This window comes from Salmo trutta, chromosome 23 (genome assembly GCF_901001165.1).
Source record: "Salmo trutta chromosome 23, fSalTru1.1, whole genome shotgun sequence".
Lineage (NCBI taxonomy): Eukaryota > Metazoa > Chordata > Actinopteri > Salmoniformes > Salmonidae > Salmo > Salmo trutta.
This window is the reverse complement of record NC_042979.1, coordinates 3716914-3743309: the sequence shown is the minus strand read 5'-3', so window position 1 is coordinate 3743309 and position 26396 is coordinate 3716914. Positions and strand designations below refer to the sequence as shown.

The window sequence follows — 26396 nt, the reverse complement described above, 5'->3', positions numbered from 1 at the left end:
ATAAGAAATCAAAGAAACTGGATATAATTGTGAATGTGGCTAAAAGGTTTTTGGATCTCCAGGGCTTCACAACCAACATTTTGCAGGGAATACGATCTGAATATGATCTTCCCTCAGACCCCGTATACATTTTCATCTGAATAAAGGAGTACATAGAATTTTGTGTATGTTCGATTTCCCCCCCCCTTTCCCTATTTCCCCGTGTTTTTTCTGCGTTAAAGTTCCCCAGTTTTCACCCCACACAGTAGGTGGCGGCATAATACCAGAGCAGCAGCCTGTGACGAGCTAGCATCAAATCTAACTACACCTTCGGAAAGAGTACGGGGTGAAACAAGTTAAGAAACCTAAGCTAAATTGCTCGCCGCCAAAATGCAGATAACATTGAAAACTCTCCAACAGCAGACATTTAAAATCGACATAGACGCAGAGGAGACGGTGAGTTGAAACCATGCATTTGTTGAAGGGGTGGAGGACTTCGTCTAACTTACCGTTGCGTTGGCTAACAAGCTAAGCTAACTTGCATTCTTAGCTAGTTTGACATAGCTGGCTAACGTTAGCTAAGCAACTTCAACATGTTTAAGTCCCCAGTCAAGTAACTAGCTAACGTTGGTAAGTTGCTTAGGAACGTTACTTAACAAAGTAGGTTGTTCGTTACTGCAAATACACCCATTGAGATTTTATGTTGGCAAAAACTGTTAGTGGTAGTGTACGCGGTAGCTGACTAATGCTAGCATTAGCTGGTTAAGTGTTGGAGTTAGCTATCTAATTGTCTGAAGTTTCTCAACCCCAACTAATTGTTAGCTACCAAGCAATGGCTAATTCAATAACTTTTGCCATGGATAGCCACAATGTGCTTTAACGATATATATTTATTCAAAACGACAACTTTCGAGTTTAGCGTAGTTAGCTACCTCCCTAACGTTAGCTAACTAGCTATGTATTCTAAAGTTAGCTAGCTAGCTAAACAGCTGCTGCTCACGTGTTTTATGAAGCAGTTGGATAGTTTATTAGCTAACCTAGCTAAATGTTGATAATCCAGATAATTTATCCATATAACGTTACTGTAGCGATTTAACTACTTTGACACGCCAGTAGCTAGCTAGATACTGTTGGCATTTGATTGTTATTAGTGAGGCGAACGTTAGCTAACGTTAGCGAACGTCGTTATCTAACGTTAGTGCAGAGACCTCTCCTCAGCCCGAGTCATTGACAGTGGCCTATTGGCGTGACCAAGAATTCGGAGAAGTTGTCAATCATAAACAGTTTTAATTTTAGACATTGTGTAGTTAGTTGCCTAGTATTATAGCCTAATCATCAGCCATTTAACCAGTAAACTTCGTTCTCTTTATGATTTTGTTTTTTGTCTGTCTTCTCTTTCTTTACAGGTAAAAACCTTAAAGGAAAAAATTGAGAATGAGAAGGGAAAAGATGGTTTTCCGGTTGCTGGACAGAAGTTGATATATGCAGGTACGGTTTCAGTCTTTTATTGCCCTGCTCTCTGTTTTGTCTGGCAGTTTGATGAGGACGGATTGCGCTGTGACAATATAATTGCATGTCTGTGTTGGCTTGTCCTGTGGCATCTCGATGTTTTTATGTAATTATGTTACAGGAATGCAGATTGCAGCAATAGTGTTTAATCTCTGTATGTGGCATGTTAATGTTTCTTCACCACTATGAAATAACCTTATAGGTGACGGGGATAGGTTTCTGGCAATTTCAATGGCAAAGAATGTCAGGGTTATTGCGGAATTGTCGGTTGATAAATTAATATCTTCATGTTTGTTACTTGAAGGGAAAATCCTAAATGATGACACAGCCCTCAAGGAGTATAAGATTGATGAGAAGAACTTTGTGGTCGTCATGGTGGCAAAGGTAAGGGATTAGAAACGTTGCGTTTTGTCCATGAAATTACATGCCCTTCATTGGGGTGGAGACCTCTGAATACATAACATAGGCTTCACTATTTTCAAATCCATCATAAACATGATACACACACACTGTGACAACCACTGATCATGGCAGATGGACTTAATTAACTTTCCATGTCATTGGACGCGTGCGTAGCTTGTGTGTGTTCACCTTGAAGCAATATTTTCCCAGACCTGTCACATGCACCTCAATATCACGAAGAAGACAGAATGCAGATTAAATCCCACTGTGTGGAGTGGATTGCAATCTGTTACATCTCCGCTCCCTATGCTCACAGGTGCAGCAACAGTTCATGTAAGGGAGTGTCTCACCGCAGAGCTACAATATGTGCCATCTGCACAGTTTGAATGTCTATAGTTTTAATTGACAAGAGGTTGTGGCCTTGAAAGATTCCTGTTTATTGGTGTATGGGATAGTGGAATCTTTAATCTTTTTAAAGCTGCATTATGTTAATCTTTCTATATTTTCTTTGTTCAAAAGCTCCAAGTCGGTAGTGGTCATCCAATGTGATTCAACAGTAACAATATTGTGCCTCCAGCCTACCGAAAACGCTTGTATTCGATTTCCCTGTCAGGTCGGTTTTCCCACCAGATTTAGTGCTGTGCGTAATGAATGACGAGTTTCCGCCACAAGTTCATTGACTCAGACTGAGACAGGTGGAAGATCTAAATTGCGTACTCCTAGCGTCATCTTCTCGTCTCCTTCTCAAAACCCATTGGATGAAAACGCCAGAGGTCCCGCCTCTCTGACCTTCTCCACCAATGGGTTTTGAGAAGGAGACGACGACACAAGGAGGAGTAAGCTATTGAGAATCTCTGAAACTGAAGAGAAATGGGATGTCTGTCCACACTTCGCTAGTGGAGATATAGGGCAGATAAACAACATGTCCCTATAACCCAAAGTAACCTGGAACTTTGTAGAGCCAACAGACAAAGAAGGGAAAACAAAAGAGCCCAGGCCAAGATCAGAGTGAACCTCTGATTTGTGCTTACAAACTGGAGAGGGCTAGCTCCATTGCTAAGGGATTCAAAACCGACCAAGATATTTTTCTGCTGAAACAGTAAGCATAGTTAGCTTGATAATATATAATTCTAGATATAAAGTAATATGTCGCTTTTGCTATTTAGTTGTTAATATGTATGCAAGTGTTATAGCTACTATGGATGACTTGTTTTCAAGCCACATTGGCAGCTAGCTAGTTTAACTAGCTACCTTGTTTGCTAGTTGATTGCGTTTTGTTTCATTTGTATAAAATGTTGCTTTACTATTTAGTTGTAATAAGCTATGACTATATGCACCTTTTGACCTTATGTTATTTCTGATGTCTTTGGTCTGAAAGCCACCCATCTGATTAGTTAGCTAGCTTCTTCACACTACTGTACTGGCACGGAATAGCCATGATCATTATTTGACAACAAAGCTCTAGAAAATATCGTTGAACCAACATTTTGCTGCATTTTCAGTTATGAAAGAGATCAATCGACATCAACGCCTACCAAAAGTTGTCTTTCTAGCGCCATCATTGCTGCGGACTCAGATCAGTAAGCAAAAACTTTAGCAAGGACAACATTATTTCCCCTAGCTGGCCAAGATTTGACATAATAATCTTCTAATGCTAGGTATCTACACTGAACAAAAATGCAACATGACACACTTTCAAAGATTTTAGAGTTACAGTTCATATAAGGAAATCAGTCAATTGAAATAAATTCATTGGACCCTAATCTATGGATTCCACATCTCTGGTAATACAGATATGCATCTGTTGGTCACATACAGTTCCTTTGGAAAGTATTTGGACCCTATTACTTTTCCCACATTTTGTTATGTTACAGCCTTATTCTAAAATACATTTAAAAAATAATAATAATTCTCAGCAATACCCCATAGTAAAAAAGCGAAAAACGTTTTAAATGTAATTTTTAGGAAATGTATTAAAAATAAAAACCTTATTTGCATAAGTATTCAGACCCTTTGCTATGAGACTCGAAATTGAGCTCAGGTGCATCCTGTTTCCATTGATCATCCTTTAGATGTTTATAAAACTTGATTGGAGTCCACCTGTGGTAAATTCAATTGATTGGGATTGATTTGGAAAGGTACTCAACTGTCTATAAGGTCCCACAGTTGACAGTGCATGTCACAGAAAAAAACAAGCCATGAAGTCGAAGGGATTGTCCGTGGAGGTGCGAGACAGGATTGTGTCGAGGCACAGATCTGGGGAAGGGTGCCAAAACATTTTTGTAGCATTAAAGGTACCCAAGAACCCAGTGGCCTCCATTCTTAAATGGATAAGTTTGGAACCACCAGTACTCTTCCTAGAGCTGAGCAAACTGAGCAATCAGGGGAGAAGGGACTTGGTCAGGCAGGTGACGAATAACCCGATGGTCACTCCGACAGAGCTCTAGAGTTCCTCTGTGGAGATGGAAAAACCTTCCAGAAGGACAACCATCTCTGCAGCATTCCACCCATCAGGCCTTTGTGGTAGTGGCCAGTCGGAAGCCACTACTCTGTAAAAGGCACAACAGCCCGCTTGGAGTTGGCCAAAAGGCACCTAAAGGATTCTCAGACCATGAGAAATTAGATTATCTGGTCTGATAAAACCAAGATTGAACTCTTTTGCCTAAATGCCAAGCGTCATGTCTGGAGGAAACTGGCACCATCCCTACGGTGAAGCATGGTGGTGGCAGCATCATGCTGTGGGATGTTTTTCAGCGGCAGGGACTGGGAGACTAGTCAGGACCGAGGAAAAGACGAATGTAGCAAAGTACAGAGATCCTTGATGAAAACCTGCTCCAGAGCGCTCAGGACCTCAGACTGGGGCAAAAGTTCACCTTCCAACAGGAGAACAACCCTAAGCACACAGCCAAGACAACACAGGTGTGGCTTCAGGACAAGTCTCTGAATGTCCTTGAGTGGCCCCGCTAGAGCCTGGACTTGAACCCTATAGAACATTTTGGAGAGACCTGAAAATGGCTGTGCAGCGACGCTCCCCATCCAACCTGACAGAGCTTGAGAGGATCTGCAGAGAAGAATTGGAGAAACTCCCCAAATACAGGTGTGCCAGGCTTGTACCGTCATACCCAAGAAGACTCAAGGCTGTAATTTCTACCAAAGGTGCTTCAATAAAGTACTGTGTAAAGGGTCTGAATACTTTTGTAAATGTCATTTCAGATTTTATAAATGAGCAAAAATGTCAACCTGTTTTTGCTTTGTCATTATGGGGTACTGTGTGTAGCTAGATAGATAGATGAGGGAACTTTTAATTTTTTTAAATCAATTGTAGAATAAAGCTGTAACGTAACAAAATGTGGGAAAAGTCAAGGAGTCTGAAAACATTCTGAAGGCACTGTATACCTTAAAGGTAGGGGCGTGGATCAGAAAACCAGTCAGTGTCTGGGGTGACCACCATATTTGCCTCATGCAGTGTGACACATCTCCTTCACATCGAGTTGATCAGGCTGTTGATTGTGGCCTGTGAAATGTTGTCTCACTCCTCTTCAATGGCTGTGCGAAGTTTCGGGATATTGGCGGGAACTGGAACACGCTGTCGTACATGCTCATCCAGAGCATCACAAACATGCTCAATGGGTGACATGTCTAAGTATGCAGGCCATGGAACTGGGACATTTTCTGCATTCAGAAATTGTGTACAGGTCCTTGCTACATGGGGTTGTGCATTATCATGCTGAACCATGAGGTGATTGCGGTGGATGAATGGCATGACAATGAGCCTCAGGTTCTCATCACTGTATCTCTGCATTAGGCTCAGTCTACAGTGCCTTTTTGAATTCATTTTTAGAAACATAAGTTTGGCCAGTCTATGGCTTCAGGCTCATGTGATGGTGCCAGCAGCGGAGAATATCCTCTCCTCGCTTGCAGAGCCACAGGGGATGCTAAACACACTTTTGGTCACTCAGGGCAGGGATGCATTTTATTATTTACCTATAGATTTATTTAAGAGGTCGGCCGATTAATCGGAATGGCCGATTTTAATTAGGGCCGATTTCAAGTTTTCATAACAATCGGTATTTTTGGCCACCGATTTTCAGAATATTTATTTTTAATTATTGGCAAGTCAGTTAAGAACACATTCTTATTTTCAATGACGGCCTAGGAACGGTGGGTTAACTGCCTTGTTCAGGGGCAGAACGACAGATTTTTACCTTGTCAGCTTGGGGATGCAACCTTACGTTAACTAGCCCAACGCTCTAACCACCTGCTTTACGTTGCCACGGTAAGTTGCTAGCTAGCATTAAACTTATCTTATAAAAAAACAATCAATCATAAACACTAGTTAACTACACATGGTTGATATTACTAGTTTATCTAGCCTGTCCTGCTTTGCATATAATCGATGTGGTGCGCATTCGCGAAAAAGGACTGTCTTTGCTCCGACGTGTACCTAACCATAAACATCAATGTCTTTCTTAAAATCAATACACAAGTATATATTTTTAAACCTGCATATTTAGTTAATAATGCCTGCTAACATGAATTTCTTTTAACTAGGGAAAATGTGCCACTTCTCTTGCAATCAGAGTCAGGTTATATGCAGCAGTTTGGGCCGCCTGGCTTGTTGCGAACTGTGAAGACTATTTCTTCCTAACAAAGACGGCAGACTTCGCCAAACGGGGATGATTTAACAAAAGCGCATTTGCGGAAAAAAAGCACAATCGTTGCATGACTGTACCTAACCATAAACATCAATGCCTTTCTTAAAATCAATACACAGAAGTATATATTTTTAAACCTGCATATTTAGCTAAAAGAAATCCAGGTTAGCAGGCAATATTAACCAGGTGAAATTGTCAGTTCTCTTGCGTTCGTTGCACGCAGAATCAGGGTATACAGAATCTGTCTCGTTGCGAACTAATTTGCCAGAATTTTACGGAACTATGAAATAACATTGTAGGTTGTGCGATGTAACAGGAATATTTAGACTTATGGATGCCACCCGTTAGATAAAATACGCAACGGTTCCGTATGTCACTGAAAGAATAATGTTTTCGAGAGAGTTTCCGGATTTCACCATATTAATGACCTAAGGTTTATTATATTATAGTTTAAGTCTATGATTTGATATTTGATAGAGCAGTCTGCCTGAGCGGTGGTAGGCAGCAGCAGGCTCGTAATAGTCAAAGATATATGGTTTAGAGAGAAATAGTCGACGCGTCATAATTCCTGTAATAACTTGCGGCTGAACTTGAAAGGGCTTCCTTCGTTATTTTACCGTTCATGTCTTCCATAGAGAATGTCTTGATCTACTTCAAATAAGGTCTGTGTTTTGTGCTTAAACCGCCTCGGAGTTTTGATAACCGTGTAAATCTCACTAGGTAACGTTTGTCAACATATTTTCAGAAATCCACTCTACAAAAAAAATTATATTCGCTTATATTGATCAGAGTTATATCCTATGGATATCTACACAGTTATAAAATTGGCAAGGTGGTGTAAGCCTAAACCAAACACAGACCTTATTTTAAGTTAATCTAAAAATATCCTATGGAATAAATGAAGGAACCGCTTTTCAGATTTTGCTAGAAGGTGTCATGGGAATTGTGACTACTTGGTAGTCAATTCTTACCATGCCCATTATTAAAATAGGATTTCCTGCATATAGAAATTACAGTTTTTGTTTTCAGCATTCATCACAGGTAACTTAAACTCTTTTTATTATTCAAACAGTTGAGAGTATTTGTCTCCTAAGCAGACTCTTCAGTATCGTTGTCACTTCAGAGCTGTGTGTGTGTGTGTGTGTGTGTGTATATGGGGGGAAAATAATAATCGGCCGATTAATCGGCATCGGCTTTTTTTTGGGCCCTCCAATAATCTGTATCGGCGTTGAAAAATCATAATCGGTCGACCTCTTATTTATTTCATAGTCTTAAAGGTTTTTAGGCAAAATAACCCAATCAAAATGGAAAACCCCTTAAGTTGGAATATGCGCTACATTGACAATTATCTACCTTTCTTTTAGCATGTGCATGTAGGTAGACCATCAGGCTTTCAGGTGACTGGCCTTTTCAGATTCCACAATGATTCTTTAGTTGTGGACGTTACGTCACTGCACTCCCGCTCTTGGTCTTCATCTTTTAAGTCATCATCATTTTTGCACCTATGTGTTTTCAGTTTCTTTATGAAAATAAACTACAAATGCATACTGGGCTTAGCATGCCCTGAGCTCATGAAGTGACTGCTATTTGAGCGGTCGAGAAGGCCTTTGGAAGTCTCGCTAGGCGCTCCAGTCAAATTGGGCACGTTCTTCTCACTCCGCTCACCTACCCTGACTCCTACCATCTAACCGCTAGTAGCCTTGAAACACAGCACTTATTAGCAGTTCAGCACAAGCATTTCTCGCGCTGTTACTCAAAATCAAGATAAACCTTTAGCATCGTAGACATTGAATGTCTGTAACCAAACTGACAAACTCTTTTGGCAGATGATAGTTCTAGCTAGCCACATGCTAACCTGAGTGCTACTAATAGCAGCAGTAAATTCAGATAATGGCTAACAAACATTGGCTACCATTAATGTTCCATCCCCGGGACTGCCACGCAGAAGAAATATCAGCCTGCACGAGATTAAACTTGAACTAGAGTTATCCCCGTTTTTAAAACCTATCAACGTTTCTCTTTACTGTGGGAATTGTGATCGAATCAACATAATATTAGCTACTTTCAATGCAACGTAACAAAACAAACTATGCAAGACTTAGTTTTGCAGACTAACTATGCAAGAGATTTTGTTGTAGGCAGACCGCATCGGAGTAGGATTCTATTGCATTGACAGGCACCAATCAAGCCCGTACTCTACACAGACCAGTGCACCATAACCAATCAGCGCTGCAGTAGGCCTACACTACCAGTCAAAAGTTTGGACACACCTACTCTTAAGTTTTTTGTTGTTGTATTTTCTACACTGTAGAATAATAGTGAAGACATCAAAACTATGAAATAACACACATGGAATCATGTAATTACCAAAAAAGTGTTCAACAAATCAAAATATATTTGAGATTCTTCAAAGTAACCAGCCTTTGCCTTGATGAGCTTTGCACACTCTTGGCATTGTCTCAACCAGCTTCATGAAGTAGTCACCTGGAATGTATTTCAATTGACAGGTGTCCCTTAATTTGTGGATTTTCTTTCCTTTTTAATGCGTTTGAGCAAATCAGTTGTATTGCGACAAGGTAAGGGTGGTGTACAGAAGATGGCCCTATTTGGTAAAAGACCAAGTCCATATTATGGCAAGAACAGCTCAAATAAGCAAAGAGAAATGATAGTATCATTCTTTTAAGACGTGGTCAGTTAATAACAAAAATGTCAAGCACTTTGAAAGTTTCTTCAAGAGCAGTTGCAAAAACCATCAAGCGCTATGATAACTGGCTCTCATGAGGACCGCCACAGGAAAGGAAGACCCAGAGTTACCTCTGCTGCAAAGGATAAGTTCATTTGTTAACTGCACCTCGGATTCCAGCCAAATAAATGCTTCACAGAGTTCAAGTAACAGACACATCTCAACATCAACTGTTCAGAGTAGACTGCGTGAATCAGGCCTTCATGGTTGAATTGCTGCAAAAAAAACACTACAGGAGGACACCAATAAGAAGAGACTTGCTTGGGCAAAGAAACAAGCAATGGATATTAGGCTGATGGAAATCTGTCATTTGGTCTGATGAGTCCAAATTTGAGATTTTGGGTTCCAACCGCCGTATCTTTGAGACGCAGAGTAGGTGAACGGATGATCTCCGTGTGGTTCCCACCGTGAAGCATGGAGGAGGAGGTGTATGGGTGCTTTGCTGGTGACCCTGTGATTTATTTTGAATTCAAGGCACACTTAATCAGCATGGCTACCACAGCATTCTGCAGCGACGCGCCATCCCATCAGGTTTGCGCTTAGTCCCACTATCATTTGTTTTTCAACAGGACAATGACCCAACACACCTCTAGGCTGTGTAAGGGCTATTTGACCAAGATTTGGAGTGCTGCATCAGATCACCTGACTTCTATCCAATTGAGATGGTTTGGGATGAGTTGGACCACAGATTGAAGGAAAAGCAACCAACAAGTGCTCAGCATTTGTGGGAACTCCTTCAAGATTTTTGGAAAAGCATTCCAGGTGAACCTGGTTGAGTGAATGCAAAAAGTGTGCAAAGCTGTCATCAAGGCAACGGGTGGCTACTTTGAAGAATCTCAAATATAAAATATATTTAGATTTTAACACTTAAAAAATAAAATAAAAATAACTTATTTCATAGGTTTGATGTCTTCAATGTTCTACAATGTAGAAAATAGTAAAAATAAAGAAACGAATGAGTAGCTGTCAACATTTGACTGGCACTGTATATGCAAATACACCATTGCCATATATGGATCTGTGCCATTCACTTTGAACTGGATTGCTTTTTTACAGCATGAGCGGTCGTGAGTAGATGCTCTTGTTTTGAGATCAAAGCGAGAGTTATATGTAGCAATGTGCACATTTTACATTTGTTCATATCCTTCGCTAATTAGTTAGTTATTAGCCAAGTTATAGATCATTTGTAGTCAACAATGTGGGAGCGATTGCTTCCGACGAGCACAAAACGTGTTCATTTTTGAAAGCGAGTCGGGTAGTTTTTATTTTTGTCTTAAAGGGGCAGTGTATTTTGAGACGGGCTTGAATAAGCTAAGTAGTCAATAGGCATTTTCAGTCACCTTGTCTGAAGGACAAGTGGATAAACAGGTTGTCAATCCCTGCATGTTTTTTAAAAAAGTAATGGAATGTAGGCCTACATTGAACACCACACTGGCTGCTACTGTAGGCTGAACGATAACAGCTATTTCCATGTTGGAATGTTATGTGATGCATTTTCTAGATTTTAGATTTTTTGGATTATATGCAACTCTAGGAGGCCTACATTATGATCAAATAGCCACAGTTTTAAGTAGGCTACTAACTTAAAGCGAGTACTGCCTCGGTGTTCACAGTAAACGTGTGCTGGAAGTTACAATTTTCAGTGTTCCAGTTTGTGCTCAGCAGACCTGAAATCTGCTCAGTGAGGAAGATAATGTAGGGAACATTGGCTACCATTGATATCCTGCAAGTTGTATCGGCCAATAAAGATCAGGCAGTTCAGCAAAAATTAGGACCTTTAAAATTAACAATGACATCCGATTATGATATTACACCATTCATTTCTGCAAAACATGTAGTATTCTGTTGATTTGAGTTATTGTAGCTAGTGTATTCCATCCCCAAACACCATGCCAGATCTGTGTGAGTGGGCCAGTTTGTTTTGCATGGCCTGGTGCATTTAGATAGCTGGCTTTGTTTTTTTTTATCATCTACCAACAACATAACATGACAACTCTTTGGGCCCTTTAGTACCTTCTTAGCCGATTCACATCCATCACCGAAGCCACCCGCCATGTCGCTGTAACACTGATGGTGTCAGTGGACTTGGAGCCTACATTGACTGGGCACAGAACCGGTTTCAGCTTCATGGCGAATACACTCTTCCACTGTTGGTAGCCAGTGTAATCGTTCGGGACAAAGTGAGGCCCGCATATGACTGAAGCACGAGGGGTTCCCCTGACCCAGTAAGACTTTCTTCCCCTCTTGACCAAACATGTATGCCGGTTAACAATGCGTTGCCGCCACCACCAGGCCGTTCCTCTCTGAATGTCAAAGCCCCAATGTATTGTTGGTATATTACTTTTTGATACGTGTATTTTCGCAACTTTTTTTTCAAATCAACATTTGCATAAATAACTTAAACTGGTTTTGATTATCATCAATCCACGATGTTAGATTTGTGGAAATATATTGTGCAACCTGTTCTTTTAAATCTTCAGATGGAAAAATGCTACTTATCAAAATGAGCAGCCTGGGAGTTAAGGGGCAATTCTGCCACTTTTCAGCCTCGTATTCATCTCCGCACCAAACTAGTGTCTACAAATGTGAAAACGGAGCATTTCTATGATCTGTGGTTAAAAAGATATTAACAAAAGGTCCTAAAAATCTTTTCTCTGTGATATCACAGGGTAGGATAAAAGTTTTAAACTGTGATTTTTCAAAACCTACAACGCGTTTCTAGCCGGAGGGTATTTCATATTTTCTTGCTCCCCACTTCACCGCGCAAATCTGTTTTACCTTTTGATATGTCATTGGGTAGAACTTTCTAACTTTATTTTTCCACAATGTAGAAATGTGCCGTTTTCACATGTAGACTGGTATTGTGCTGGAGATAATTTTCATTAGTTAAAGTGGTGGAATTGCCTTTTTAAGATGGCTTGCTATTTTTTTGCTACCTCACAAAGTGATAGTGGCCTAAAATGGTAATTATTACTGCCAATCGGTATTGTGTATAGCCTAAATCAGATCACATGCTTCTTACCTGACAAGCCATGTTGCTAAAATAATTTGTACTGTATCACCTATAGGCCTATGTTTTAAATAAAATATGCTGTTAAGCACAACCTTGAGCACTGGACATTCCCTTATTCTCTATGTAGCCTAAAGTAGCCCCAGCAGCTGCCCAGCCTTCCGGTGCTACCACGACCACCACCTCCAGCACTACAGTCCCCACAGTACCCGCTGCTGCCTTGTCAGGCTCAGATAACCCACCTGAGGGGGGCAAACCAGAGGACAAACCAGCTGAGGAGAGGCCCTCCAACACCTCAGCCCCAGCATCAACTCCAACCAGGTAGGGCTGGGTCGGCAGTCAATGACTCTCAAATTGCAAACCTATCCATATACACTGAGTGTACAAAACTAATGAACTGTTTCCATGAGACTGTCCAGGTGAAAGCAATGATCCCATATTGATGTCACTGGTTAAATCTACTTGAATCAGTGTAAATCAAGGGGAGGAGACATGTTAAATAATAATTTTTAAGCATTGACTCAATTGAGACATGGATTATGCATGTGTGCCATTGAGGGTGAATAGGCAAGACAAAAGATTGAAGTGCCTTTGAACGGGAGTAAGTGCCTGGCGTTTGAATGTGTCAAGAACTGCAACGCAGCTGGGTTTTTCATGCTCAATTTTCTGTGTCAAGAATGGTCCACCAACAAAAGACATCCAGCCAACTTGACACAATTGTGGGAAGCATTTGAATCAACAGCGTCCCTGTGGATCGCTTTCGACACCTTGCCCAGACAAATTGAGGCTGTTCTGAGGACAAAAGGGGGTGCAAGTGAATCTTGGGAAGGTGTCCCTAATGTTTTGTTCACAGGCCCTGGTCTTGTTCCCTATATAGTTCACTGTTTGACCAGAGCCTATTGCCTATAGTGCACTACCTGCTAGTGTCGGTTATAGTATAATTAATATCTCCTAATGGTTGTATTTTCTGAGAACAGATCATGGTAAAATGGAACAGTACTCATCAGCTTTCTATTCCTTATCTTTCAGTTCGTCTGGTCTCTTGGCCAATGTGAACATGTTCGAGGAGGCAACTTCAGCTCTAGGTAAATGGTCCTGATATGAGTTAACCCAATGTTGTGAATTGATTATAATCTGAAAGCATACATTCTCTTTTGTAGTTAGGTCTATAGCCATGTCTTAATATTGTCTTCCCTATAGAAATATATAGGGCTATTTCTTTCACTTTTGTATCTCTCTCAATCTGTTTTCATTAGGCTATGTTTATCCTAGTGAATGTCATCTGAAGTTTTCAAGAGTCTCCCGGATCAAAATGGCATCTGATTGGTTGTTCTTCCTGCTCCTCAGTGACAGGCCAATCATATGAGAACATGGTGACCGAGATGATGCTGATGGGCTATGAGAGGGAGCAGGTGGTGGCATCACTCCGAGCCAGCTTCAACAACCCAGACAGAGCTGTGGAGTACCTGCTTACAGTAAGTACCTCCCATCACCATCCACTTCTCCAGTCTGACATCCCTTTTTTTTTTCTGAGTGGTTTAGTCTAAAAGTGATATAATATGACAGTGACCACGTTTTCATGCGCACAGTATTCCGGATAGTAGCTCATATTCCGCTTAAGGTATTGTTCGGATAAGCTGTTTACATGCACCTTTTGATACCCCACTCACGAGTATCCCTGTATCCATTAATAAACAGAATATTCATAATTTTAAGTTAATATGGGTTAAGTGGACTAGTAACTGAAATATGGACACTGACTGTAGGGCTATAACCTTATGTAGCGTAATATACAGTGCATTCAGAAAGTATTCAGACCCCTTCACTTTTTCCGCATTTTAAGTTACAGCCTTATTCTTAAATGGATTGAATAAATAAAAAATCTTAATCTAAACACAATACCCCATAATGACAAAGCGAAAGCAGGTTTTTAGATGTGTTTATTTTTAATTAATCCATTTAAGAATAGGGCTGTTTTGCTTATTATTATTTTTTTTTTTAAGTATTTAGACCCTTTGCTATGAGACTCGAAATTGAGCTCAAGGTTTAAGGTCCCACACTTGACCGTGCATGTCAGAGCAAAAACTGTGAGGTCGAAGGAATTGTCCGTAGAGCTCCGAGACAGGATTGTGTCAGATCTGGGGAAGTGTACCAAAAAATGTCTGTAGTATTGACGGACCCAAAGAACAGAGTGGCCTCCATCATTCTTAAATGAAAGAAGTTTGGGACCACCAAGACTCTTCTTAGAGCTGGCGGCAAGCCCATAAAGGACTCTCAGACCATTCTTTGGCCTGAATGCCATGCGTCACATCTGGAGGAAACCTGGCACTATCCCTATGGTGAAGCATGGTGGTGGCAGCATCATGCCGTGGGGATGTTTTTCAGCTGTAGGGACTGGGAGACTAGTCAGGATCGAAGGAAAGATTGCCGGAGAAAAGTACAGAGATCCTTGAGAGAACCTGCTCCGCAGTGCTCAGGACCTCAGACTGGCGGCGACGGTTCACCTTCCAACTGGAGACCCCTGAAAATAGCTGTGCGGCGACGCTCCCCATCCAACCTGACAGAGCTTGAAAGGATCTGCAGAGAAGAATGGGAGAAACTCCCCAAATACAGGTGTGCCAAGCTTGTAGCGTCATACCCTAGAAGACTCGAGGCTGCCAAAGGTGCTTCAACAAAGTACTGCGTAAAGGATCTGAATACTTATGCAAATGTGATATTTCAGTATTTTTTTTTTAAATATATTTTTCCCAGCATGTCTCCCCGTGAATGCTACTGTAATGTTGTCTTTGTCACTTGTGCAAGCAGACGGTAAGAACCACATAAAATATGTACCCAGACGAACTGAAGTCTTATCAGAAACGTGTTTCATTGTTTTCTCAGCTTTTCATTTCCTTAAAATCGGTCAAACTGATAACTCTGGTCCTGTGCAAAATGTCCAAATCTCTCCACTGTTTTGGAGTTATTGCATTTATTCCCTGGTCCCTAAAAAACATTCAGCAGTGTTTAACTAGATTACTAATGAATTAATTCTGTCAATGAAAGACATTATTCTGGTGAGCACTACTTTATTTAGTCTTCTGGGGCAACAATTTATGACAGAACTGAAGCTGCATGTATCTAACGATTGGCTAGTTGACAAACACATGGCCAACCAAATGTCAGAAATAATAATGCGGCCCTACAAAGTGTCAGACATTATAAGCAGGAAGTTGTCTAAATTTGGGTTGAAAGTAGCCAGTAGGCTATACGGTCCTGTTCGCAGTATCAGCAAAATACGTTATGGTGGATCGAACTGCGCATGTAGCCTACTTTTTTTAAATGATTTGTTTGAGAATCAGATGAGAACATCACACAACACCAATGATATACAAAACTGAGCCTGCTCACACTGCAAAAAAACAGTAAACGGGATAAGATGTTTACATGCCACAGATCTGTGTGTCTTTTCCGGGTTTCTCATAACCGGGATACAAGATTTTTTTAGTTATTGTAAACGGGATATGATGTATGTCAACTCAAATGCATAATACTTGAGTATCCCGAATAATAACGGTATATTGGTGTGCATGTTAATGTGATCATTGACTCAAAATATCCCCTTTTTTTTTTGTGCTCTGACGTTTTTCATCCATGTGTTCCTTAGAGCTGGGATGATGGAGCTAGATTCTTCCACCCTGTCTGGCAGCTCTAATGTTGTATCTCCTGTGGTTGTTCTTCAGGGGATCCCAGCTGGGGAGGAGGGCCATGCGAGTGCTGACCCAGTGGTGCCTCCTGTGGGTGGAGGAACTCCAGTTCTGAACACAGGCAGTATGACCACCCCAGCCAGCACAGGCTCCCTAGCCAGCGCTGCAACAGGAGGTGTGTGTGTGTGCCTGCTTCTCCACTCTATGCATGCACATGTGTAACAACACTTCTGTATGCAGTGGACACAGAAAAAGCATTTGACGGCTTTCTAGTCTTTTCCTTTGAATAATAAAGATGCCCTATGTGCTGTACTGTATCAATTGTTCTATGCCATAAACGGTTTGGCACACTGGTGTTTAGAACACTGGTGTGCTGCTGTGTGGAAGAGGAATGTAGAACTTTGTGAACAAAGAACATACAAAATGGACCTGTAGAAATAGAACATGGAAATGGAACATAGAACTGTGTGGATTGGAAATAGAACAGTGCCATTGTCCTTCTATGGTGTGACCACCTATCCCCTCTCTCCCACTCCTGTGTTTCCAGCCAACCCTCTGGGGTTCCTGGTTAACCAGCCCCAGTTCCTCCAGATGAGACAGATCATCCAGCAGAACCCCTCTCTGCTCCCTGCCTTACTACAGCAGATAGGGAGGGAGAACCCCCAGCTTCTGCAAGTATGGACAACACACTCACACAAACACCTCGATTTACAGTCTCTTCGATATACTCCCGAATCTCTGGCCTCTTGATGATAGACAATTATTCCATGATTTTGTCGTTGAACTGGCTACAATGAGCAGTGAAATTGATGGAATTCTAGTCCTTCTGCCGGATACATTTGTCTGTGTCATTTAGCTCCCCAGGTCTCTCATGTATATTGAAGGGATGAGATCAGAGCCTGAAGGCATAGCAGCAGACCCCTGCTGTGATACTGGTTTGTGTCCCAAATGGTACCCTATTCTCTTTATAGTGCACTACTGTTGACTAGAGCCCTATGTGAACTCTGGTCAAAAGTAATGCACTATAAAGGTAATAAGGTGCCATTTGGGAAGCAGAATGTGTTCAGCCTCAAACCAACCTCTGGTCAGCTGTAATTACCTGGGATTTGTTCAACGATGTGAAATGTTGAAGGTATCAAAGGTTCTTGGAACCACTGGCCTGGACTGGTGCGTTGACCAAATCTAAAACATCAGATTAATTTGTAGAGGGGCTGCACTCAGTGTTGCTGGTAGAAATGTCATGTGTAGAACTGTGACTAACAGTTGGCTCATATGACAGTTACCTGATCTGTACAATGCATTTCTATCTGAACGTTGAGTCAAATGTTGCTCTTTCCTGAACAAACCCCTGATCACTCTCTCTCCATGGTTGTGTTCATTATGTACCAAACGGAAGAAAACTGAGTAAAGCGAGAAGGGACTACTTGGAATTGGTCTAATAAGAAAGGCCTGTTTTCCATTGTGAACCGTTTTTCTATAGTGTGCCCTAATGAACACAATCCTGTTTGTCTGTTTCCCTTTCAGCAAATCAGCAGCCACCAAGAGCAGTTCATCCAGATGCTGAATGAGCCAGCCCAGGAGGGTGGTCAGGGAGGAGGAGTAGGTGGTGGAGGAGGTGTTGGAGTGGGGGTCGGTGGGGAGGCTGGAAGTGGCATGAACTATATTCAGGTCACACCCCAGGAGAAGGAGGCCATTGAGAGGGTAAGAAAGGAGGGAATCTCACAAGCCAAGATGACTGTTGATAAGTGGCTAGTTGAAAATTCGCTAGTTAGCTAAATCAGGCACATTTACAAAAATGCTGATTTATTTAAAAAAAAAATTTTGTCAAATAAATCGAGTAAACATAGAGATTCTCCGGTACTTTTGTATTCTTTTTAGCCAATAGTTCTGAAAGTAGCGCCAAAAGTGGTCACCAAAAATGGTGTACTACGTCACATACACTGTATACAGTGCATTCGGAAAGTTTTCATACCCCTTCTGTTTTTCCACATTTTGTTATGTTATACAGCCTTATTCTAAAATTGATTAAATAAAATGTTTTCCCTCAATCTACACACTACCCCATAATGACAAAGGGAAAACAGGTTTTTAGAAAATGCTTTATAGTTATTCAAACGGAAAAAAAGGAAACCTTATTTGCATAAGTATTCAGACCCTTTGCTATGAGACTCAATATTGAGCTCAGATGCATCATGTTTCCATTGATCATCCTTGAAGTTTCTACAACTTGATTGGAGCGCCTGTGGTAAATTCAATCGATTGGACATGATTTGGAAAGGCACACACCTGTCTATATAAGGTCCCATGGTTGACAGTGCATGTCAGAGCAAAAACCAAACCATGAGGTCAAAGGAATTGTCTGTAAAGCTCAGACAGGATTGTGTCAAGGCACGGATCTGGGGAAGGGTACCAAAAAATGTTTGCTGGATTGAAGGTCCTCAAGAACACAGTGGCCTCCATCATTCTTAAGTGGAAGAAATTTGGAACCACCAAGACTCTTCCTAAAGCTGGCCAAACTGAGCAATCGGTGGAGAAGGGCCTTGGTCAGGCAGGTGACAAAACTCAATGGTCACTGACAGAGCTCCAGAGATCCTCTGTGCAGATGGGAGAACCTTCCAGAAAGACAACCATCTCTGCAGCACTCCACCAATCAGGCCTTTATGGTAGAGTGGCCAGTCGGAAGCCACTCCTAGGTAAATGGCACATGACAGCCCGGTTGGAGTTTGTCAAAAGGCCCCTAAAGGGGACACACCATGAGAAACAAGATTCTCTGGTCCGATGAAACCAAGATTGAATTCTTCAGCCTGAATGCCAAGGATTACGTCGGGAGGAAACCTGGCACCATCCCTGCGGTGAAGCATGTTGGTGGCAGCATCCTGCTGTGGGGATGTTTTTCAGCGGCAGGGACTGAGAGACTAGTCAGGATCGAATGAACGAAGCAAGGTACAGAGAGATCCTTGATGAAAACCTGCTCCAGAGCGCTTAGGACCTCAGACTGGGGCGAAGCTTCACCTTCCAACAGGACAACAAACTCTAAGCACACAGCCAACACAACGCAGGAATGGCTTCGGTAAGTCTCTGAATGTCCTTGAGTGGCCCAGCCATAGCCTGGACTTGAACCCGATCGAACATCTCTGGAGAGACCTGAAAATAGCTGTACAGCGACGCTCCCCATCCAACCTGACAGCGCTTGAAAGGATCTGCAGGGAAGAATGGGAGAAACTCCTCAAAGGTGTGCCAAGCTTGTAGCTTCATACCAAGAATACTCAGGGCTGTAATTGCTACAAAAGGTGCTTCAGCAAAGTACTGAGTAAAGAGTCTGAATACTTATCTAAATGATTTAATTTTTTTATTCATAAATTTGCAAACGTAACATTAAAAAAAAAAAATAATAAAAAATTGCACTGTGGTTTTGGGGTATTATTAGATGGATGACTGAAGAATCTATTTTAGTATAAGGCTGTAACACAAAATTCAAAAGGCACTCGCACATCTGAGCAATCTTTTTGCAGGTGCATGGCAACAGTTGAAACAGGATGAAGGAAAAAGGAAACCGCACACTGCTCTTGATAGTATCACTGATATTTAATAAGCTTTACGTATCGGCCTTCTGAAAACAGAACCTCTATGTAGACCTAGCCCCACCCACATCCGTTCCACGCATGGAAAGGGGTTGGAGGCAAAGGAAAAATAAATAATTGCTACTAAACATAACCAATATGCATTTCACAAACACTACAAAAGTGTATAAATAAGACGCATTAAACACGTCCATAAAACCACAATGAGGACATAGCAAGTTTTCATTAATCATTGGGTACATCGTACGAAAAACATCAGAGTAATCTTAAAATAGGCACATAATTCAGGTTCAAATTCACAACATAACATACACATAGGCATTTCATCGTTAAGTCCTTTAGGAAATAATGTCTGGAGGGTGAAAATCCAAAAACATTCTGTTTTCCTCAGAGTATTATCAATATCATCTGATATCTTGACTTTCTCTATGCCACAAAATCTAAAGGTAGAAATGTCATGCTTTAGGTCATTAAAATGTACTGCGACTGGATAATCCCTGTCGTTTCGCCTGATTGAACTTTTATGTTCACTAATTCTCTGTTTGAGCGAGCGGGAGGTCTTACCGACATAGCAGAGCCCACATGGACATTTAATAATGTAAATAACATGGGTGGTGGAACACGTAATGATATCATTTCTTTGAAACCGTTTTCCTGTATGGGGGTGGCAGAAATATTCACACTTCATCATATTGTTGCACTGTGCGCATCCTCTGCATTTATAGCTACCATTTGGTAGAGGGTGTAAAAGAGCCTGGCTGATTTTCTTTTGTGGCTGACAGTTGGCATGAACCAATTTATCGCGTAAATTGCGACCTCTCCTATACACAATAAGTGGTGGATTTTTACATTCGGCCGGCAAAGCTGGGTGTGATGATAAAATATGTCAGTGTTTCTTGACCGCATCTCCCACTTTTCGCGAGTTCAAAGTATATGTGGTTGTGAACATTAGTGTTCTTTAGCGGGTCTTTTTTGTAACAATTTATCTCGTGTTTTTCCAATGCCAAATTAAGAGCTTCATCCACACATTGTGGCGAATAGCCTCTTCTTAGATGCCTAATGCGCATCTCCGCTGCTTTTTCTAGATAATCCTCTGTGGAGTGGCATATATGGCGCAGTCTGAAAAATTGGCTTCTTGGAAGTCCTCTTTTTAATGGCTCAGGATGGAAGCTGTCCCCCTGTAATAGAGTTTTTTTCTGTCCGTTTCTTTTCTATACAGAGTTGTAAACAGGGTTCCATTTGATTTCTCAATCCACATATCGAGGTAATGAACGCGTTGTCACATTCAATTGTGAATTTGAGATTGGGGTCAATGTCATTGAGTAGTGCCAGAAAATATGACAGCTCTTGTTCAGTTTCTTCCCATATGCAAATAATGTCGTCAATATATCGATACCACTTCAGGATTTTATTCAAAAATGGGTTTTCATTATTGACAAAACGTTCTTCAAATAGACCCACATAAAGGTTAGCATAGCTCGGAGCGAATGTGGAGCCCATCGACGTTCCATTCGTTTGGAGGTAGTATTGATCATCAAACCTAAAATAGTTATACTTCAAAACATATTCTGCCAGCTCTAGAATAAAGTTTGTTGGTGGATATTCATTAGTTTCTCTGTCTCCCCAATAGTGTGCTAGTGCTGGCAGCCCCCCCACATGGGGAATGCTGGTATATAGACTCTCCACATCTAATGTGACCCCACACAGGAAAACGGTTTCAAAGAAATGATATCATTACGTGTACCACCACCCATGTTATTTACATTATTAAATGTCCATGTGGGCTCTGCTATGTCGGTAAGACCTCCCGCTCTCTCAAACAGAGAATTAGTGAACATAAAAGTTCAATCAGGCGAAACGACAGGGATTATCCAGTCGCAGTACATTTTAATGACCTAAAACATGACATTTCTACTTTTTTTAGAGAAAGTCTGTTTCCTTTCAATTGCTACTATGCTTGTGCATATGTATTTCATATTTCTTAAAAAAATATTTCAATTTATCCCTACCCATATTGGCCAATTCTCACTAGTGTAAAGGGTTTAGCGACGTGTTGATTTCAGACTGCATTGTTTTCAACTGAAGATACATGTTTATGACTTGAATAAATGCCTATTTATGGGAATAGAAATGTAATATCAATCCTGTCATCTCTATTCAGGAATGTTGTTTATGTAATTTCAATATTGACTTTGTCTGTTTTGTCTTACAGCTAAAAGCCCTAGGATTCCCTGAAGGACTTGTTATACAGGCCTACTTTGCCTGTGAGAAGAATGAGAACTTGGCCGCTAACTTCCTTTTACAACAGAATTTTGACGACGACTAAAAAGGGAGCCATGATAGTAATTTCGGTCCTTATTTTTTTTTTCTCTACTTTTTGATTGATCAATATTGGATAAGCATAAATAAAACACGGCCTTCGCATTTTCCCAAATTTTACTACAAATACATGATACATATTTTTTTTTAAATAAATGCTGTTACTCTGATCACCTTAATTGAGTAAAAGCTACTTGGTTCATCAGATATCACTTGTGCTACCTGTTTGTTTTATTTTTTTATTTGGCTAAAGACCAACATGATTGTTTCTCATAAGGAAATGAATACTGGTTTAAAAGGTTGATCGCAGAATGTAGTTATAAGAGGAGTAGTTATACGAGTATGTGATTGGGCCATTTTGTTATTGTATATTCCTATACATCATTGTTCTTGTTTGATATTGTTTTTCTTTGTCTCAATTGACCAGTATAGGGATCCCAGTACATAATAAAAACTGCAGTTTTAAATTACACTTTTAAACGAGCAACATTGTTATTTTGCCATTTTCATATTTTTTTGCTAAACTTCCAACAAATTAAAGCGAATTGCATGAGCTACAGCAGATTAAAAAAGGCAACTGTACAAATATGGGAAGTACCGATGTTTCATGCAGCCTGAAAATAGCAAAGTATCCTAGTTCTTTCAGACATCTAAAGGCATGTATATGACTTCCGTAGCTCATAGTAGCCTTGTTTACAGTTACTATCAACTTGATTTACTGTCATTTTTACAGAGAAATAAAACGTTTCAACAGAGTAATGCTGCCCGATCTATTTTGTTTAGTCTTTTAAAGAGGGCAGGTGTAAGCAGCTCTTTTGACAGTTGATTCCATGAATAACACTAGGAAAATAATATTGTTGCTCTTATTTGAAGATGCATTTGTGTCGGTGTCTCTACTAGTCTTCCACACGATATAAATATTTATTCCTTCAATTGGTATGCAGTCATCTGAAAATATCTACAAAAGGACGCCATTTTAGATTATTGAGATGCACCCATATGCCAATGACTTATACACAATTTGTACAATACACCCCCCCCACCTTCTCAAGCAGACTACTGAGACCAGCAGGGGGCAACATACGTTTTGAAAGTTTCTTTCAAACCACTGAGGTGTTCAACATCAGGGTTGAGTTCGATTTAAAGCCAGTCAATTCAAGAAGGAAGCTAAAATTCCAACTTCACTATTGTAACATTTTATATTCCTTCTAAATAAGAACCTATTCAAGTTTTCCATTTTTATTTTAAATTCAAATCACTGATTTGACTAACATTTTGTACATTATGGGAAAGTGTGGAGTTTGTCATCATTGTGCATCTGTGTCTAAGTTTTTAATTTACATTTCTGAAACTAGCTTTATGACAATTATCTAGTATTTTGTCTTGCTTGTTTGAGATGTTTTATTTATTGCCCGTAAATTAGTAGTTCTCTCCTTGTCTCCACTCATTGAGAAACAGACCCTAAATGTCAGTTGAACATTTGTCAACCAGGTTTCCATCCAACCTTTTTATTCAAGTAAAGTAAAAATGTTGACAAAATATGCTAGACAAAGCGGGATCATTTTATCGGTCAAATTTGTTGGTCCTCCCACTACCACTCGGGAAAGCATGCAGTTTATAGACTACAGATGAAATAGTTATGAACTTCACAGGGTGGTTGCTCCTTTCCAAGAAATATTGCGTGTCTTATTCTGGGGACATGATGAATCAATGCTTGGTTGCTGTTTCATAAATAAAAATAAACTTGCTCTTATCCATAAAAAGCTAATATAGTTAGCCTACCCTCATCTGCTAGCTGTTGGCTAGAGCGTAACGTGCCAAGACCAGAGTGGGCACATTTTGCTATATAAAGCAAATAATTTGTTGACAATGTGATGGAAACCCATTTAACTTGTATTTTTTATTTGGTACATGAGAATTTAACTGCTAAATAAATTTTATCTGCACTACGTCATCATGCACAGACTTATCTATAACAAGTCAATTTGATGGAAACATCTCTGGGAAAATGTGCATATTGTTTTTATGCAGATTTAGAATATTCGCATGAAAATCTGTCGCCAATTGGTTGGAAACCCTAGCTTATGACATGTCAATGATATTCTCAAAATTCACCACTGTGATGCAAGGTGGCTCTGATTTAGTTCAATTTAAAACTAGGATATGAAGCAGATGAAGAATGGGACTGCAGAGACATTTTATTTATGCAAGGCCAATTTTGACGGGACAGCAACATGATCAATTAAACTCGGAAAATGCAACTGAGCGTTATGAAGAGAGACGTGTGTTAAATAAACTGAAATAAAGGTTATATGAGTATTTCTTAGTCTTCAAGATCAGTGAGTCGAAATGACAATATTTAAGTCAAGGATCTCAGTTGGAGAAGTCGCATTAAGAATAAAGGTTGTAAAAACATACTTGGGCAGTTGCCCCTATACAGATCTAGGATCAGCTTTCCCTCCACACAACCTAAGTGGGAAAAACACAAAACTGACCCAGGACCAGTGTCTAGGGGCAACTTCACCCTACTCCCACACATCAAGCCAGTAGCCACCTACAGTACCAGGACGTTTCCTTGTGATCTGATAAGGCCATTTGCTGAGCAGGTACCAGCAGGTTTCTGTGTGATTGTTCCCTAAACATCATGTTAGCTTTCTTCCGGTACATCAGCATGCCTGGGTGACTCATCTCACAGTGTTGCCCTGAAGCGTGATAAACAGGGCCATTTTACTTAATACTTACATTCAAATCTTTCCTATATTGTTTATGATCATGTCCAAATATAACAGAATTAGACATTGTTTGATCATTCAATAAAAATCTTCACAAATGAAGTTTACCCACATTTTTATTTTGTGAATAAGGTTTAGGCCTAGGTTTTTTTTGCATTATGGGTTTTTACCTACGGTGATCAGGACACTTTTGCACTTTACCACTACATCCCTGATAAGGTAAATTCTGTGTTGCACCTTCAATTCTTCCCTCAACAGACCATTGTCCAAAAGTCTCATAACACAGCACTTTTGACCAGGAAACTGTTGACCATAAGAAGCTGCTTCTGTCTGCCTGACAAATTGACCATTGGAAATAATCCACGGATCTTAACTTCTGGATGCCAGTCACAGCGGACCTGTCTGGCTTGCCAAGTCCTGAATAGTATACACCTACTGGAACATGCCATTACCATTCAAATATGTTTTCCTTCCTGCGTCTCAGAGCAGAAAGACGTTTTGGTGTTGAAGAGAGACTGAAGTTGATGGGTTCAAAGCAGCTGGAGGAGAGAGAGAGAGAGACAGAAAGAGAGCTTCAGGAGAGTGCTAAAGCATTGGCTAGGGTAAGGGAAGACACCTCTTTTCAATATGTACTGCTGGATCTGGACAGAGAGGTGGAGTCGGTCCGGAGGAAGACTTATGGTCCACACAGGGTTGTGAACAGGCTTTTTAGTTGAGAGTGGGAATACAGCCTAGAACTCATTCCTGAATTTTTTCTTTTCTTACTCCCATCAAATCCCTCAAGCAGCTTGCTTATGAACATTCTGTTGACTTTATGTGAAGGTCCTATTGTGAACAAACCTTGCCAAATGTTGCTTAGCCAAATAGCCTCTCGATCCCAGCATACCAGTTAAACTACCAACCACTCAGCTGTAATGCTCGCTTCCAAGTTTTATGACACAGTGGGAACATCAGAAGTCCATTAGGTGTCATTGTAACCTGTTGTAGGTCATTTATCTTATATTCATAACATCTATAAAGTCGACAACATGCCATATACAATTGAAACCAAATGACCCTTTTGGCTTTTGGAGACCTTTGAGTGTAGTGTGCATTGATATATATATATATATACACACACACACACACACACACACACACACACACACACACACACACACACACACACAGAAAGTTTTTCTATCTACGTTGTACAGATCAGGCCGCGCAGTGCCAGAGGTATGCGAGAGAAACTGCCCTGACTCTGTGGTTTGCATCAGTTTCAAATGTTCTGTGAAAAACATTGCTGCTGCTACACACTTATGCCTCTCTGGATAATGATAATGCTCCCACATTTCTCCACATTACCTTCGGTACATAATCAACAAGGTGAATGTGATGAATGACGCTATTGGGATGGTTTACCTCTGTGTGCGAGTGTTTTTACTTTCCTACAGAACTATAATGATTATAAATGGGCAGTACCACTCACTATAGTCGTAAAGATCACCCAGAGTGTAAATAAGTGCATAATTACATAGTTCTGGTTCCTGCTCTTAGATATTATAGCTAGATTGATGTTTAAACACAGAGACAGGCAGCCATTTACACTCGCACCCAGATCCATGACATCAAAGGCATGCAGTGTGTGTGTGTTATTGAGAGCAGCAGAAGAAGAAGTGTAGGACCTTAGTATTGCTCTTGGACCGGAGCCAGAGCTGCAGATGGTCCTGGTTTGTGTTTGTGCAAAATGGCTGTGAGGCTCACGCTTCCCAAGTGACCATGACGAAACACAGCAAAACCA

At 40.6% G+C, this 26396-nt stretch overlaps 1 protein-coding gene across 1 annotated transcript; it reads left to right on the top strand.

Annotated features, from left to right (window-relative positions):
• Positions 1 to 239: 239 nt before the first annotated feature.
• rad23b (RAD23 homolog B, nucleotide excision repair protein) lies at positions 240 to 22637 on the top strand. The gene is made up of 10 exons (XM_029708526.1): positions 240 to 435; positions 1386 to 1467; positions 1793 to 1872; positions 12429 to 12619; positions 13328 to 13383; positions 13646 to 13773; positions 16018 to 16156; positions 16529 to 16656; positions 17506 to 17682; positions 21775 to 22637. Exons 1-10 carry the CDS (start codon positions 370 to 372, stop codon positions 21886 to 21888), a joined length of 1161 nt encoding a protein of 386 aa, XP_029564386.1. The 5' UTR covers positions 240 to 369; the 3' UTR covers positions 21889 to 22637.
• Positions 22638 to 26396: the final 3759 nt, after the last annotated feature.

Bases quoted from the DNA above. Each gene is read 5' to 3' on its own strand.
- rad23b (XM_029708526.1), top strand. From the start codon at position 370: ATGCAGATAACATTGAAAACTCTCCAACAGCAGACATTTAAAATCGAC. The intron at 13,384-13,645 runs GTAAATGGTCCT...CCTGCTCCTCAG, and splicing joins GGAGGCAACTTCAGCTCTAG to TGACAGGCCAATCATATGAG. The intron at 17,683-21,774 runs GTAAGAAAGGAG...TTTGTCTTACAG, and splicing joins AGAAGGAGGCCATTGAGAGG to CTAAAAGCCCTAGGATTCCC.